At 37.1% G+C, this 16,296-nt stretch overlaps 1 protein-coding gene across 1 annotated transcript; it reads left to right on the top strand.

The window, feature by feature from the left end:
• The first annotated feature begins 982 nt into the window (after positions 1–982).
• Positions 983–1,917, top strand: LOC125098886 (ras-related protein Rab-5B-like). The gene is given in 2 exon segments (XM_047728112.1): positions 983–1,274; positions 1,276–1,917. Coding segments are annotated over 2 exon segments (642 nt in total). The 5' UTR covers positions 983–1,160; the 3' UTR covers positions 1,804–1,917.
• Positions 1,918–16,296: the final 14,379 nt, after the last annotated feature.

Here is a 16,296-nt window from a genome sequence, read left to right as displayed (position 1 = left end):
GCACATTCTTTTCATTAAGAAAATTCCAGACCTGGGCGCCTGGGTGGCTCAGTGGGTTAAGCCGCTGCCTTCGGCTCAGGTCATGATCTCAGGGTCCTGGGATAGAGTCCCGCATCGGGTTCTCTGCTCGGCAGAGATCCTGCTTCCCTCTCTCTCTCTCTGCCTGCCTCTCTGTCTACTTGTGATCTCTCTGTCAAATAAATAAATAAAATCTTTAAAAAAAAAAAAAAGAAAGAAAGAAAATTCCAGACCTGGATAGCTGGCTATCATAGTGAATTCCATTAGTAGTTCAGGGATAAATTTACACAAATTCCTTGGGGGTAAATTAAAAAAAAAAAAAAAGTATTCTCAATCTTATTTTGTGATCCAGCTATGATTATGATATCAGTAAACCTAATGAAAATATTAGGAGATTAGAAAATTATAGGCTCCTCACACTTATGAACATAGGTGTAAAAACCCTTTTAAAAATCAACAAAATTAAGGATGCTTGGGTGACTCAGTTGGTTAAACATCTGCTTTCGGCTGGGTCTTGATCCCAGGGTCCTGAGATTGAGTTCCACTTCCAGCTCCTTGCTCATTGGGGGGCCTGCTTCTCCCTCTGTCACTCCCTCCGCTTGTGCTCTCTCACTCTCTCTCTCTGAGAAATAAAATATTTTTTTAAAAAAAGTCAACAAAATTAACCTTGAATATCTAAAAATATGTCTTAGGCTGAATTTGTTCCAATAATTTGATATTGATACTATGTTCAAACATTTATGAATGCAACCCATCTTAACTTAATAAAGGAGGAAAAATTTGATTATTTCAATTGATTCAGAAAAATTCTAAAATCAAATTCAACACCCATTCGTAATAAAATACTCTAAGCAATATTCCTTCAATGAAAGTTCTAAGGGAACTTTCTTTTCTTTAAGATTATAGCAAATGTATCAAAAATTTATAACAAATTCATATTTATTTTAAAATATTGAGAGGAGGGGCAGGAGGGTTTGGTTGAGCTGCAGCTGTTTGTCTGTTCGACACAGGCTTTGGCCCTACGGGAGAGACGGAGCCCCAGGACTGTTGAAGCCTAAAGTCCCCTCCCCTTTCCCCCTCCCCTCTTTGCTGCTTTGTGGCATCCCTCTCCCTCCACCCTTTCCCATTCTCATAATCTAGCCATGACTAGCAGAAGCACAGCCAGGCCCAATGGGCAGCCCCAGGCCAGCAAAATATGCCAGTTCAAATTGGTCCTGCTGGGTGAATCTGCAGTGGGGAAGTCTAGCCTGGTTATTCCGTTTTGTCAAAGGGCAGTTCAATGAGTACCAAGAGAGCACCATTGGAGCGGCCTTCCTCACCCAGTCTGTTTGTCTAGATGACACAACAGTCAAGTTTGAGATCTGGGACACAGCTGGGCAGGAACGATACCATAGTTTGGCCCCCATGTATTACAAAGGTGCCCAAGCGGCCATTGTGGTTTATGACATTACTAATCAGGAAACCTTTGCCCGAGCGAAGACATGGGTAAAGGAACTACAGCGACAGGCCAGTCCTAGCATCGTTATTGCCCTGGCAGGGAACAAAGCTGACCTGGCCAATAAGCGCATGGTGGAGTATGAAGAGGCCCAGGCATATGCAGATGACAACAGCTTATTGTTTATGGAAACTTCAGCCAAGACAGCTATGAATGATCTCTTCCTGGCAATAGCTAAGAAGTTGCCAAAGAGTGAACCCCAGAATCTGGGGGGTGCAGCAGGCCGAAGCCGGGGTGTGGATCTCCATGAACAGTCCCAGCAGAACAAGAGCCAGTGTTGTAGCAACTGAGGGGGTGGCTAGCAGCAAACAAGTCTGGAGCTAGCACGAGAGCTAAGAAATAACCTCCATCCCCACCCCTCAGCACACAGCCCCTAAGGTAACCCCACACTGAGCCCTGGCTCCCAAGGGCTGCCTCCTGACAGCTCTGTCATGGCACTTTTTAACGCTTCAGCAACCAACGCCAGATAGCTGTTGCCACTGGCCTCCTACCCCTACTCTGGGGCTTAGGGGTCAGAGCCCCCAGGACTTACCTTCCAAAACAAACTTTCTTCACTTTGTATTATAGGAGCAAGACAGTGACCTACTTATCTTTCCTCCTTCTCCTCCTCCTCATTTTTTCAGAAAACATTTTTTTGTCTTCTGCCCTTTCCCCGTCTGCTTTTGGTCAATCCCTGTTCTTGATCCCCTTTTCCTCCTCTCCCCAGGATGGAGAAGGTGATGAACCCAGGAACTGAGGAAGGAGATTTCCAGTTCAGTCACATTAAGGGCCCTGGGGGGAGAGTAAGGCTCAGAGCAGGAGGGAGTAAGGAAACAGTTCCTTTTTTGGGAGAGGGGGTTTGGAGTTTCTCATATGAAAACACTGCAGTCTCCACGAGTTGGCCTTGTGTAGGGTGTTTCTAGGTAGAGGTGAGAAATGGAAGGCAAGCTCTTGGGTACCGGATAGGAGTTGTGTTAGTTAACTGGGCAGAGGTGGAGGAGGTGGAGATGTAGTGTCACCTGTGGCTCTGGAACTGTTCCAAGGCCTAACTACCCCCTCACCCAGACTCTTAGGTAGCTCCTCCCCCATAGTGGGGGAGACTCTGGACCCCAGAGTCCTCCAAAGAATCTTCACTGGTTGCCTGCATCTTTGGCTCTGCTGTGATCTAGAGGAGGGACCAGTTTCTGATACCCATCCTCTGATTTATACATATGCACCACCCCCCCACTCCTGGCCTTTAGATGGCCTCAGCCTCAGCCACTATATTCCCCTGCAGTTTGCACTTTAATTGGTGGTAGTTCAGTTGGGATACTTGTTTTATGGGGGCTTTGATTGATTTACCTGCCCTCTCACCTTTTAATTAAATGGAACCCAAGGTAGTATATATATGAGGTTTTGGGAGGGGCTGTAGAGAACAGGACCAGTGACAGGTACTCAGGCCCAGTCTCCACTGCTTGCTTCCTCCAGCTCTGATTCTTAACCTATATTCTTGACAACCTAGCTCTCGAGTATAGGTTTACCTTTCCTGGGGAATTAACTGAGCAACTGGAGAGCTGTCTCAGGATAGCCTAGGCCATGGTATGGGAGTAAAGAGGGGTCAGGCAAGAGGGAGGAGTTTTCTTTCCTTTCCCAAGGTTCATGTTCAATGATCCACCCATTACCATGTCTTTTCTACTTCCCTGTAAATAGGTATGATCTTTATTCCCACTGTACAGTCTGTTCTGTCCTCCACCTCCTATCGGGCCCTATATCTTTTTCCCTTTGTTAGTATGTTTGGTTTAGTCCCTCCATCCTTTTCCTTATACCCACCCCCAGCCAGTGGTTTAATCCATATACCACTAGGGGCTAATACCACAGAGGTCTACTTGTGGCCCCCTCATACTGTAACACCTGTTCCTGTGGATAGGGAACAACTGGCACTGAAGGTCCGTCACAGCTATCTCACATCACCAGGGGACGTGGGTCCTTTCTAAATCTCTAGCCACTCCTCACATCCCTCATCAGGTATTTTAGGATGTCTTTGGGAAGTCATCAAGGCAAGAGAAAACTCTCAACTCCTTGTTCCAGCCCAGAGTTTTGGGAAAATTGGGGGAAGTAAGATAGGAGAGGTCACAGTGACCTAGGATTGGAACCTTTCTACCCTTTGATTTGCAGACTGCCTTCTGTCCCAGAGCAGCTGGGAAATCCTTGGAGCTGAGACTCTGAAGGACCCAGCTTAGGTTCTTCCACTTAGGACTCATTTCCCTTCCTTTTCCAGGGGCAGCTTTAGTTCCCGTGGCCCTGAAACACACATACATTTCCCTTTCCTTCCCCAGCACCTACCAGCCTCCCAAAGCACCCACTGCATCCTTATAAGTGGAAGAACTAGGATAGCTCTCTTAAATTCCTTAGAAATGAAGGTTTTTTGTTTTTTGTTTTTTGTTTTTTTTTTTCTCTCTGCATCTCTCCCCATGGAACAGGAGTGAAGTGTTTCATTGCCTTGGGGCTGGGAAACCATTTTTCCAGGCTTCTTCTCCCCTCCCCAGCCCCCTATGGAACAGGATTGGCTTAGCTTCTGGGCCTATCTGCTGCCTTCCTTCTATTTCCCACTAGCTCCTCTTCTTTCCTTTAAGCTCTCTTGGGCTTGGGGATCTTAGTTTTTATTTCCCAGCTCTTCATTTTTTTTTTCCTTCTAATCAGTTTCTTTTGGGGGGTGGGGTATCCTTTTCTTTTCTTCTAAGAAAGCATTTGCCTTTTTCCCCTTTTCTTCCTCTCCCAACACAACAATCATGGTAGCAGAATGCGACTGCTGATTTACCGATGTATTTAATGTAAGTAAAAAAGGAAAAAAAAAAGAAAAAAACTATTGAAAACTTTCCCTTTGAGAACAGAAACTAGACAAGAATGTCTACTGTCATCTAACCAAACATCTTATTTAATAAAGAATGTGTACACAAGCCATTTTAGCAGATTACATTTATAATATTCAATGCACCACTTAGTATGAAATATAAACTGATAGCAAAATGAGTCAGTACACAATTAGCAGTTAAACACTGTTCACACTTAGATTAAAGAAAATTGATAACAAACTTCCATGTGTTTTTTATATTATTGAGGTATTGATTAATTTCTTATGCTGACAATCTCTGGATATTATTATAGATTAAATATTAAATGCACTGTCAAATATTTTAGTGAAATATTTAAAATTATTGATGGAGTTCAATTATTCTCCCAGTTTTTCATAAAATGATGCAACACAAAGATTATTTAATTGACCTAAAATTCTATCTTCTTGCTACCTGGTATATGGAAAATTTCCATTAATAACATATATCAGCAAATACTAGTAGAATGTATTCTGTGGGTTATGGCTCTTTCCCTTGAAAAGACTGTAATCATACTAGGAAATATGTGAAAATACATAAATAACAGTTAATAGTAGAAAATGATAAGTGCCACCAGAAGGGAGTCAAGAGAGGAGGAAGTATTTGAGAATAATGAGATAGTCCCTCTGGTAAAGGGATGAGTCAGGTTTGGTTAAGAACACCGTACTTAGTATCTGTTTACAGATACTAAGTTTACAGTTTTTGTCCTGTTCAGTGGAAGTAGGAATCTTGTCAATCAGTAAAGATGGTCTTCATCAATTATCCATGTAAATTTGTAAAAGTCTTTTCCTTGATCTAGTTTATCAGATAATTTCTTTTCTCTCAAATAAATATAAGTATGTGCTACTTGGCACAATGTGTCTAGAAATGTGTTTCAGAAAGTTTATATACAAAATTCAGTTTTATTATATCATAAATTAAACATTTTTAAAGTTTCATTATATTATAACTTAAATGTTTTAAAAATGTTACCAGTGTTTTAGGATCCTTTGACACTCTGTCAGGGACCATTACTGGTAGCTAAGAGGGAACTACTGTGTCTGCAGGGCTTCAGGCTGCTCCCTTCCACGCAATAGACTTACCCACCTTTAATCACTTTTATGTATTGAGAAGTCTTCATTTTCATTTTGGACAAAGATTCCCAGTAGAAAGAAGAAAGAAGGAGAGAGAGAGAGAGAGAGAGAGAGAGAGAGAGAGGAAGAAAGAAAAAGAAAGGAAAGAAGGAAAGGGGAGGAAGAAGGGAGGGAGGAAAGGAGGAAGGAAGGAAGGGAGGAAGGCAGAAGGGAGGAAGGAAGAAAAGGAAGGAGGGGAGGAAAGATAGACACAGAATTCTATTAACTCACTATTTAAAGGAGATGTAAAGAATATCTTCCTCATGCAGAAAATTGACACTGTGTACTCAATGTGCTTTTTGTGGTTTACTTGGAGGTTTCACTTAAAGTTCAGTACTTGGAGTCATGCCCTACCTTCCCAGTATTGCTGGAATATCTGCAATCGTCTCCCACTCCCGGAACATACACATTTCATCATTCATTCATTTAACAAAGAGTTGTTTACTCCTCTTATGTAGGGAGTATAGACAATATGTTGATGATGGTAAAAAGACCCACTCCCTGTCTTTGAAATTTCCCTTGGTTTCAAATATTTGTTTTCACACTACCATTTAGATCTTTGCTTCAGGCCATACCTGACTAAGACTGTACCTCATTTTTCTTGCCTTATTATTATTATTTTTTTTAATCTTAACACTTTCACTTAAACTTTTCTCATTACCTGTGATTAAGACTTCCTGTATGCTCTAGGCACACAAAATCTTATTATGCTCCCCTTTCTGGTGGTGTTTTACCTAGTCCAAGCTTATATTTGCTACCCCCATCCCTCTTGCAATAATCTTTTTCTGCCTCATCCACCATTAACATTTCTTTGAAAAGCTTGTCAAGACTCTTTGGTCCTGGGGCACCTAGGTGGCTCAGTCGGTTCAGCATCTAACTCTTGATTTTGGCTCAGGTCATGATCTCAGGGATGGAGCCCCACGTTAGCCTCCCTGATTAGTGAGGAGTCTGCTTCTCCATCTCCCTCTGCCCCTCTGCCTGCTGGTTTCCCTCTTTCTCTTTTTTTTTCTCTCTCTCTCTGTCAAATAAATAAATAAAATCTTAAAAAAAAAAAAAAGACTTGGTTCAACTTCCTCATTTTTCTTTATTTCCCCAGTCCGGTCAGATGACACTAAGTCACTTTTCTCTAATTTGTTAATTCCACTTTGACAAATCCAGCAATTAATACTCTCTGCTATTAGTTAACCTGTGCCCCTTTTCCCCTGTTTTTCACACCTTTTGCTTGAGACTCTTTCTTTAATTTCCCTTTAAGACAGTACAATCTCCAGATGTATTTCCTACCTTGTTAACCACTTTCAGTGCCCACTGCTAGATAGATACTCCCCAATATCACAACGTTGGAGTTTCTCCATGCTCAGTCCCATGTATTATACATAACATTTTCACAGAATTTTTGGTGATCTCCTCCAGCCTCATGGATTTAATGTCTTCTCACAAATTTAGATCCCTAACTATGTATGACATTTACACTGAGAAACAGCCTGATACATGAAACTGTCTTCCGGGCATTTCTTCATAAATTGGCATCTAAAACTTAGCATGTTTAAAACACAGCTCTTCATTCTCTCTTCCAGACCACACACATATAAATACACATCTGTGCATACACACATGCAGGAACACACACACACACACACACACACACACACACACACACACGTGCCTGATCCTTTTTAATAATGGGTTCTGTATCAGAATAAGTGATGTCATATTCACCCATTTCCCAGACTAATACCTAGTGGTCACCCTTGATTCTTTTTTCCTCATTGAGGTTACTTCAGGGGGTTGCCTTAAACAACCTCTCTGCCCATCTTTGGCTTCACTACAATCACTTATTCTGATTTATCATTATAACATTTATCATTATCTGAAATGATAGTATATATTTAACAGTTCACTTATTTATTTTCTGTCTCCACTGATAGAATATAAGCATCATGATAGGAAGAACATTTTCTATGTTTTTTTTTTTTTTTTTAAGAGGGAAAGAGAGAAAGAGTGCATGAGGGGTTGAGGGGTAGAGAGAAAGGGAAAGAGAGAATCTTAAGCAGGGTCCATACTCAGCTTGGAACTCAATGGAGTGCTTGATGTCACAACCTTGAGATCATGACCTGAGGCGAAATCAAGAGTAGGACACTTAACTGACTGAACCACTCCGGTGCTCCTTATTTATACTTTCTAAATGTTCTCAGAACCTGGAAGTTTTGGTACATTATAGGCACTAAGTAAATATTCATTGAGTGAATATATGTGTGTACAATATATGCAGTAAGCATATAACTTAATCAGTGTTATACACTCTGCCAATAATGTCCTCCCTACTGGTCTCACTGTCTCCCAGTGTTTGTAGGGTAAATACTTCATCTTTTGCCTATGCTAAAATAACCTCTTCAGAAGGTTATTTTTTTTTCCATTTCCCCAGGAAGTTGCAAGTGCTTACCCTGCTAGGTTTCTGTATACAAATCTCCACTGCATCTGGGTCATCATGAGTTGTAAATTTGTATTTTCATATATTTTTCACCTTTAGTATATATATATATATACATATATATATGTATATATATATATGAAAATACAAATATATATTCTTCCAGGGTAGAATTTGTTTTTCTTCTGTCTTCCTCTCACATAAAAGTCACTTATGAATATATCTGATGAACAGATGAGATAAAAAATGCTTTAGATTAAGATATATTAGAGGGATACATCTGAAACTCATTCCATATAGGTTTTATTTCTAAAATAATTTAAATAATTTCCTTTCAAGGAGGTTCTCATGGCCATATATTATTTTTCTCTGCAACAAGTGCTCAACATTCCAATAAAGGTATGTCCTGTACTCTCTTGAGAGAAAGATTTAGTTTTTAAGTGCTAATTTCTGTATAAGGGCAATCCTGAATAAAATAAAGTATTTTGGATATTTTAGGGAAAAGTAATACACTAAGGGCTCTGCTGTCTGCAGATAAGAATAGCGTTGTCCAGTAAGTTGGTCTATTATTCCAAAATGGAGAATTAAGCCTCTTGTGTAATGCTCACTGATAATTTGCCCATAGTTTAATATCTATGTCGTAATGCAAAGGGAGAACAGTAGGCATATGAAATTGTATAAAAATTCATATTAATGTATTTCCTAGCTATAAAATATAGAATATAGTCCTTATTAAGTGATACAAAAGCTTCAGCTATAGTGCAACAGTTGGTAAATATCAAATAAGATTTTAGAAAAAGAATGACAATTATTATTTTATTTCTTATATTTCTAGTGAGGCATGAAAATTTTACTTTTCTTAGTGAATCTCTTACTGTCCTTAAAGTCTTTCCCCTAGAGAAAAATGAATGAGTCATCAAATTGGTACCACTGGGTATTAAAAAAAAAATGTACAAATTTAGCTCAAACAATTGGTTCAATCTCGTGTCTTTTCCCTGCAATATTGACCACAATGAATAGTGATCTCTTAACCCCTACATCATGAACATAGTTGAAAATGAACCCAGGATCCACCTCTTAAGACTTGAAGATGACTTTGTTCTTGTGATCTTATTTTCAGACTTGATAAAATTTGAGGCTGACATTGGATACCCTATCATTTTTCCAAAAGATTCTATAGCTCTACTTCCCTTATATGAGGGAACCAAGTTTTATTTTATATGAAAAGATAATTTCTGTCTGCAAAAGGAATAAAAAGTTTATGGCTCAGGATATGGGTTATTCTTATTTTCTTATTTCAACCTTACTACTCATAGAGGTGAAATGATATTTTAATCCATATCTGGTTTCTTACGTTCCTTCTTATTCAACATAGTCTAAGAAACACAAATCAGGATCATTATCTGAAGTCATGTGTGGTTGTAGGGATTCTAAATAAAAAAAATCTCAAGTTACATGATATAGGAGATGATGATCATAGCCCAAGGTAATTATATTTTAAGATAAAGACCAGATTAGAGAAGCCAGAAATATGCCAACACATGTGAGGCTATCTAACACAGACGTGGACCACTACATTTTCATAAAGGGAATACACTGGGGAAAATATGCCAAGAACCAGAAATGAAACACTAGAATAAACCCAGAACTACTTTTAGTCCTGCCACTCCCACAAGTACAACTTTTCTAGCTTTTAATACCAAGATGTTTTTTTGTTTTGTTTTTTGTTTTGTTTTGTTTTGTTTTGGCACATATTTACCCCCCCCCCTTTTTTTTTTTTTTGCCATTTTATGGTGCTCTCTGGAAAATGACAGTTATATGAATAAATTTCCCACTCTGGTTAACCTGACTCTGTCAGTGGATACAGACTGAGTTTTGGCTTGCAAAACTTACTAGGGTTCACTAGAAAAGTTAAAAAAAAAAAAAAAGGAAAAGAGAAAAGAGAATATCAAAGCAATGTTTTAAAACACTAGAATATTAGAAATACAACTTGGGGGCATATTTGCTTAAAAAAGAGAGCAGGGTAAAAACAACAACAACAACAAAACAAAACAACAACAAAAAATAGTAGTACCTTGAAGTCCATGGAGAGATTATTAGATGTTGGTCAAATTACCTCATTTCTAAGCTCCAATTCCCCATCTATAAAATGTATCTACTGATACATAAAAAATAGTGTTATTGTGAGAACTAAGAAAACCCATGTGAAAGCTCCTCTTGATTACTTGATTTATTCATGGAGATTTATTTGAATCTAAATGTGATTTGAATGATGTTGATAAACTTTATGAACTTTATGATGCATATTGAGAGAATGGTTGAAGAATAAGTTATGGCTTCATGTAAAAATTGGGTGAAAATCAACCATTTTCCTAAAATTTAAAATATTCTTCACTAGAGAAGGATTTTTGATGTTAAACTATATATTAGACATTTTAAATGTAATTCTCTTGGTTTCCACAGAGTATAAATTTTAAAAGAATAAACAATTCTCAGGGTTTTTCATTTAAAGCTTTGTCCTCTGAAGTCCTTTGATGAATATTGTATTTATAGCCTCTGATGCCAGCCCCTTTATAATACAAGGCTTTTCTAACTGCCTTTTTCATCTATGGCATTAGAGATGTTCAGAGGACAGGCAGTACAAAATAGCATGATTTGCATTCAATGCAGAATCTGAACAGTTAAACTTTCAAGTCTTAATGAAAGGTCATAAAATCTTACAGTACTGACCAAATAGATTTGCTAGAACATTAAATCCCCCATGAATCCTCCTGTACCACTTTAAACACAAGTTAAAATTGCAAATCATAAATACTGAATGCTTTCTTCCCTAATGTAAGTTCACTATTATAACCTTGTCTGGCAGAGATGCTCCACTTAAAGGTCTGTAACATTTTCATTATCAGCTCTATCTCTGAGGGTTTGGTAATGCAGCTGTTTCTGTTTGTAATGGGCTGAAAATGCTTATACTGATTTTTTTTCTTGAAGTCAGATGCTAGTGTAGGTCTTTTTGGGTCCTGAGTTAAAATAAACAAAATTATCTTCGTTTTCAATTGTCTTTTCCATTATTGTCAGTGAAAAATACAATTCCATAATAGAACATATATTTTTATGAATATATTGTATTCAGTGCTTAGATGATTTCTAATGTATGGGTTGCCACATTATGTGTTTGTGTATATGTGTGTGTGTGTGTGTGTATACACACAGAGATAGGTTTTTTTTTTTTCTCAAAACTTGATTTTCTTTGTGGTAAAAGGAATATGAAAGAAAAAAAATCCCATTAAGATGCAGAGTATACCTTCACACATTAAGTTTCTACTTAAGTGGGAGAGTAGACTCCTACTAATATAAAGTGTACTTGAGCATACAAAAGATTAATATGTTCTGAATTGTATTGCATTTCACAAAAGCAATGGCTTCAGTTGTCAATGAGAATATACAAAATGCATTTTTGAATGAGGTGAAATGTTAATAAGAAATCATTTTCAGTTTTGTATTATGTGCAGTTGTTTGTTAAAATGCATTCAGTATCAGAAATGTCATAGGAGCTTGGGCTGGGTCTTACGTCTGGGAAACTTAAACCATAGTTGCCAAGAAATTTTGAGGCATTGACCTGCTTGTTGATAAGTAAAGGAAAGAGATGCTGAATGGAATCTGAATGACAAGGAGGAGGCTCCCTGGATGGATTAGTAGCCTCTGATTTCATTTCTGAAATTTCTCATGTTTGTATAAAGATATCTGTTATCAGTGACAAGATCCATCATCTCATTTTCCCTAGCACCTTAAATTTCTGAGATAATTTACTAGAAGACAGAGGATAATCTGACTCTCAGAAACTTAGAGGGTTTCATTGACCACTTGACATTGACAAGCTGTGAGAGTCAGGCAATGATCTGACTGTACAAATACAGAAAGTGAACCTCATTTTTCTAGGATATTACAGTATGTTCTCTAGTCAACCCCCAATTCCACTCACTGCTATCACCACTTAACACTTGGGTTAGGAGAAGTCATTCTTGATGTTATCTTGTCCTGACACTATCTCATCCTTTAACCTAAGATTTACGATAACATGGGATAAGTCATAAAGACTTAGGGCATCACACCACATACACTACATTTCAAGTTATATAGCTTTTACTATATAAGAAGCCTATAAAATATTATATCCTTGTTTAATTAACCCTAGGCAATTTTTCTACTAGACCTACGCAGATACATGTTGTAAGTGGTGATTTAGGAATGGAAATATATAGCATCATATTCTATATAACAGAAAATAAATGGTTGTGCATTTTAGACAGTTTGACTTTGAGAAGATAATGTCAGGTTTCTATTGGGATTGAACTGTAAGAAATCCAAAAATTTCAGGTCAGCTCAATTTACTTCAATTACATTTGAATATTTGATGTATTTGTTACTCTCAGGCATCTACTATAGCAGGCCTCCCTACTGTGTGTGTATATGTATGTGTGTATGTTTCTGTGTGTATATATGAAATTTTAGTGAAAAGTAAATAGCTCCTACCCTTTCTTTGGAAGACATTCTGCAATGTGATGCCATTTGAAATCTTTCCCTTCATTTATCAAGTAACAACTTAATTATTCTTTTCATTTCTTTCACTGAAATACTTGAAACTCTAATAGATTCTGTCTTATCAATTCAGAGGGAGTAATAACTGTGATACTGAGTCAGAAAAGAAGCAAATGGATTTAGTCAAGGCCTCTTTTAAGACCTTTATTTACACACAAAGTAACCGAGAAGGTCCTCACTGGGTCCCTTTAGTCTCATCTCTCTTCCATTCTGTCTTTGGGATGTTCACTCCCTGACCCTGCAGTCCCCTCCAGCAATTTACATAATTTATTTCATTCATTTTCTCTGTTACCAAGATGCCCTTTGCCAGTGCTTAGTGCTTTGGTCAAAGACATACCTAACCGTATTTTTTTTTAAACATTTTATTTATTTATTTGAGAGAGAGAGAGACAGTGAGAGAGAGCATGAGCGAGGAGAAGGTCAGAGGGAGAAGCAGACTCCCCGTGGAGCTGGGAGCCTGATGCGGGACTCGATCCTGGGACTCCAGGATCATGACCTGAGCCGAAGGCAGTCGCTTAACCAACTGAGCCACCCAGGCGCCCCCTAACCGTATTTTTCTACTGAACTGGAAGTGCTGGACACTTGTGATGGGTCCTTTCTCCATGCTTAGGGTAATGATTTGCATTTTGACTTGCTGCTCTGCCAGTCTTGAGAGCCTGTCATGCCCAGTTATGGGTAGAAGTTAGAGATCACCAGGCTGTTTTAAAGAGTTCAGCCTTCCTAAAGGAGCCTTGATCATAAAAATACATTTTTCTAGAATATGCTTGGAATCTTTGATCATTATAAGGTATATCTGGATGTGTGTATATGGGGAATAACTTCTTTAATAAATGTAAGCCTCTTATAGGTAGAATATAAACAAAGGCTCATTTCACTAACCTTTCTGCCTTCTTACCATCTTTATTTGCTATTATATTGCCTCATTACAGAGAACTACAGAGATCTACTTCCTTCTGGTTAGAAAGAATGTCTTCTGCTAGTCTCTCTCTATTTTTGACCAGTAGACATTTGTTCTAAACTTCTATTTCCTGTTCACCTTGATGCTGTTAAACCTGGTCTTACCTAGATGCCTTGTGGAAATAATTCATTAAAGATAATTACTCATGGTAAAATTAAATAGCAAAATATGTTTATTTATGACAATATATGCTACTTACCAAAGATAATGTTAGAAATTATAATATACTCAGTGGGGAGAAAAACATAAATATTCAAAGAAATTCAGTGAAAAAAAAAAAAAGATCAAGCTAATCATTCAAATAAACTGTATGCAATTTGTTTACCTACATCTTCCTGGTAGAATTTTATTCTCTCCTTCTAGTTCTTTACTCCACTTCACAATTGACTATTATGTTTGTATTCATGGAAAATGAAATTTAGGACTTCATAATGTTGGATTTACTCATATACCACCTAAAATCATGTTATATAACTTCCTAGGGTATGCATATCACAGTTTAAGAAACTACCTTCTATTTCTAATATGACTTCTCCATCTTCCAAGGAAACCCAGGAACCCAGATAAAGGGATTTACAGGAGGGCATTAGATATAACCCTAAGATAGGTGGTTCCATGGTGTAATGGTGAGCACTCTGAACTCTGAATCAAGATATAACCCTAAGATTGGTTTGCATAGACGAACATGACAGAGATTGGGTAGGTAGGTAAAGTAGTAGGAGACTAACATAAACCACTGGATCTGGCAATTAATTGATCATTGGCTGTCTTCCAGAGTCTGGTATGAAGGGGAAAAAAGTATGATTGGAACTTGAGTAAAAATAGACAAGAGTTATATATTACTTGACTAATAAAAAAGAAGAGAATGATGGAAATTTAGACCACTACATCTTCCAAAGCTATCTGCATTTTAGAATGTGCAATTTCAAACATCTGCCAAAAGGATGTTAGATTGATGTACTTTAACAACTGCCAGTTTTCAGATCACATTTCATAGGCAACCTCTAAGATATTATGGTGTTTGTTATCATTAATCTCTGATCAATGTGGTTTGGAGGACTTGGTAAAACAGATTGCTGGTAAAATCCATTCTAGGCTTTATTTTTCTGGATATCTGGGGTACTGCCTGAGCATTTGCTTTTCTAACAATTTCCCAGGTGCTGTTGCTGCTGATTCATGGACCACACTTTATAGATATTAAAAAAATACTGTTATAAATGAGTATTTTGGCAGGGGTGGGGGGTCTCTGTTGCAATAGGTGAAATTACAGATAAGCTTAAATTCAGTTCAACTATGAACAAAAAAGGACAGAGCCATTCAAATAATTATGGTGATGGAATGAACTGAAAATAAATACCATCTCACCTAATATTGAAATATTACCAACCATGCTGTGATACTTATTGTATAATCACTCATCTTTATGTGAAAAACTCTGCTGACCTGGACAATATTCTATAGCCAGATCTCCTGCTGAGGTTTTCTTTTCTAGATACATAGGCTTTACAGCTTATGATTCACTATTTTCTCCTTTATAGTTGCTTAAGAGGATAGTAAACTTTCAATAAATAGCAATTAAAATTATATCTTCAGTCTTTTTCTGAAATGGGAGGTTAGTTCATACTAACAATAACAATTGTTTATGTATTACATTAGTGGTTCACTATGCCTTTCGTTTATACCAGAGTACTTTGTTCTATTTATCTTAAATCAAGACTTCACATGTAACTTTGTAGTTTTTTGTCTTTGATGACATAAAAATCCATGGAGTTTTCAGAACAAAGTAAAGATCAGGTTAAATTTGTCTTTGGATCAGTTAAAGGTGATTAAGTGGAGAATTCAACAAAATAATAACTTTTTGACTATTCAGAAGTGAATTATATTATCTGGAAAAAATACCTCCATCATATATATATTCTGATAAGCTTACAATTTGGGTACACTTTTATTAGTTAATAACTCTTCAAATGAATAGGCAGAATAAGAGGGGAAAAAGAGCCTGAGAAATTAACTTCAGGAAGGCCTCTATAAACTTGGTGATGCAAAAATAGACATTCATTTTATAGATCTTATCTATACCATAAATATATGGTATACATATTTCAGTATGTTTTTAATGTGTGATAAAAATTAAGGATAAAATTTGCAATGCATTTGCTTTCATATTAAAAATAAACCAAAGTAGCCATTATTTTCAGATATGAAAGATCTGGAGATTTGAATCCTATTTCAGTGTGCTTTTCACATTACACATTTTAAGTTCAATATGTGTTTTGAACTCACCAGATGACCTTGCGTAAATCATTTGCTTGATTGAGGACTCATTAGCTTTGTCTGTAAAGTGAAGGTCACCCTAGACAACCTTCACATTTTTCTCAAAGATAACACATTATGATTTTTTGGTTTCCTCACATCGAATTTGAGCAATTACCTTAAAGGGAAGCTGGAGAATTAGACAACAGTATTATAAAGTATTAGACAACAGTATTATAAAACTTCCTTTGTGTGTGTGTGTATGTATGTAAATATATATACATACATACACACATACATATGTGTATTTTTGAATCTAAATATATTTTAATAGAAAACAAAATACAAAATTACCGTTTTCAGAAAACAGAAATATTTAATCCTCTTTCTCCCTTTGTATATATTTGACTATTATTAAGACAAGTCCTTGCTTTCTTTTCTTTAGCTTCTAACTCCTGGGATACTTTCAGACACCATATTTTTCCTATCACACTTCTATTTTTATGTTCACATAGTTAGCTTTTCTAAAAAGTTATATCTTTTTGAATAGCAGATAGAAAAACTATCCTAATCAAGAAAAAGGGCTT

The sequence above is a fragment of the Lutra lutra genome, chromosome 4 (assembly GCF_902655055.1).
Source record: "Lutra lutra chromosome 4, mLutLut1.2, whole genome shotgun sequence".
In the NCBI taxonomy this organism is placed as follows: domain Eukaryota; kingdom Metazoa; phylum Chordata; class Mammalia; order Carnivora; family Mustelidae; genus Lutra; species Lutra lutra.
Note: the sequence above shows the minus strand (reverse complement) of the source record. Positions and strands in the feature narration are given on the sequence as shown.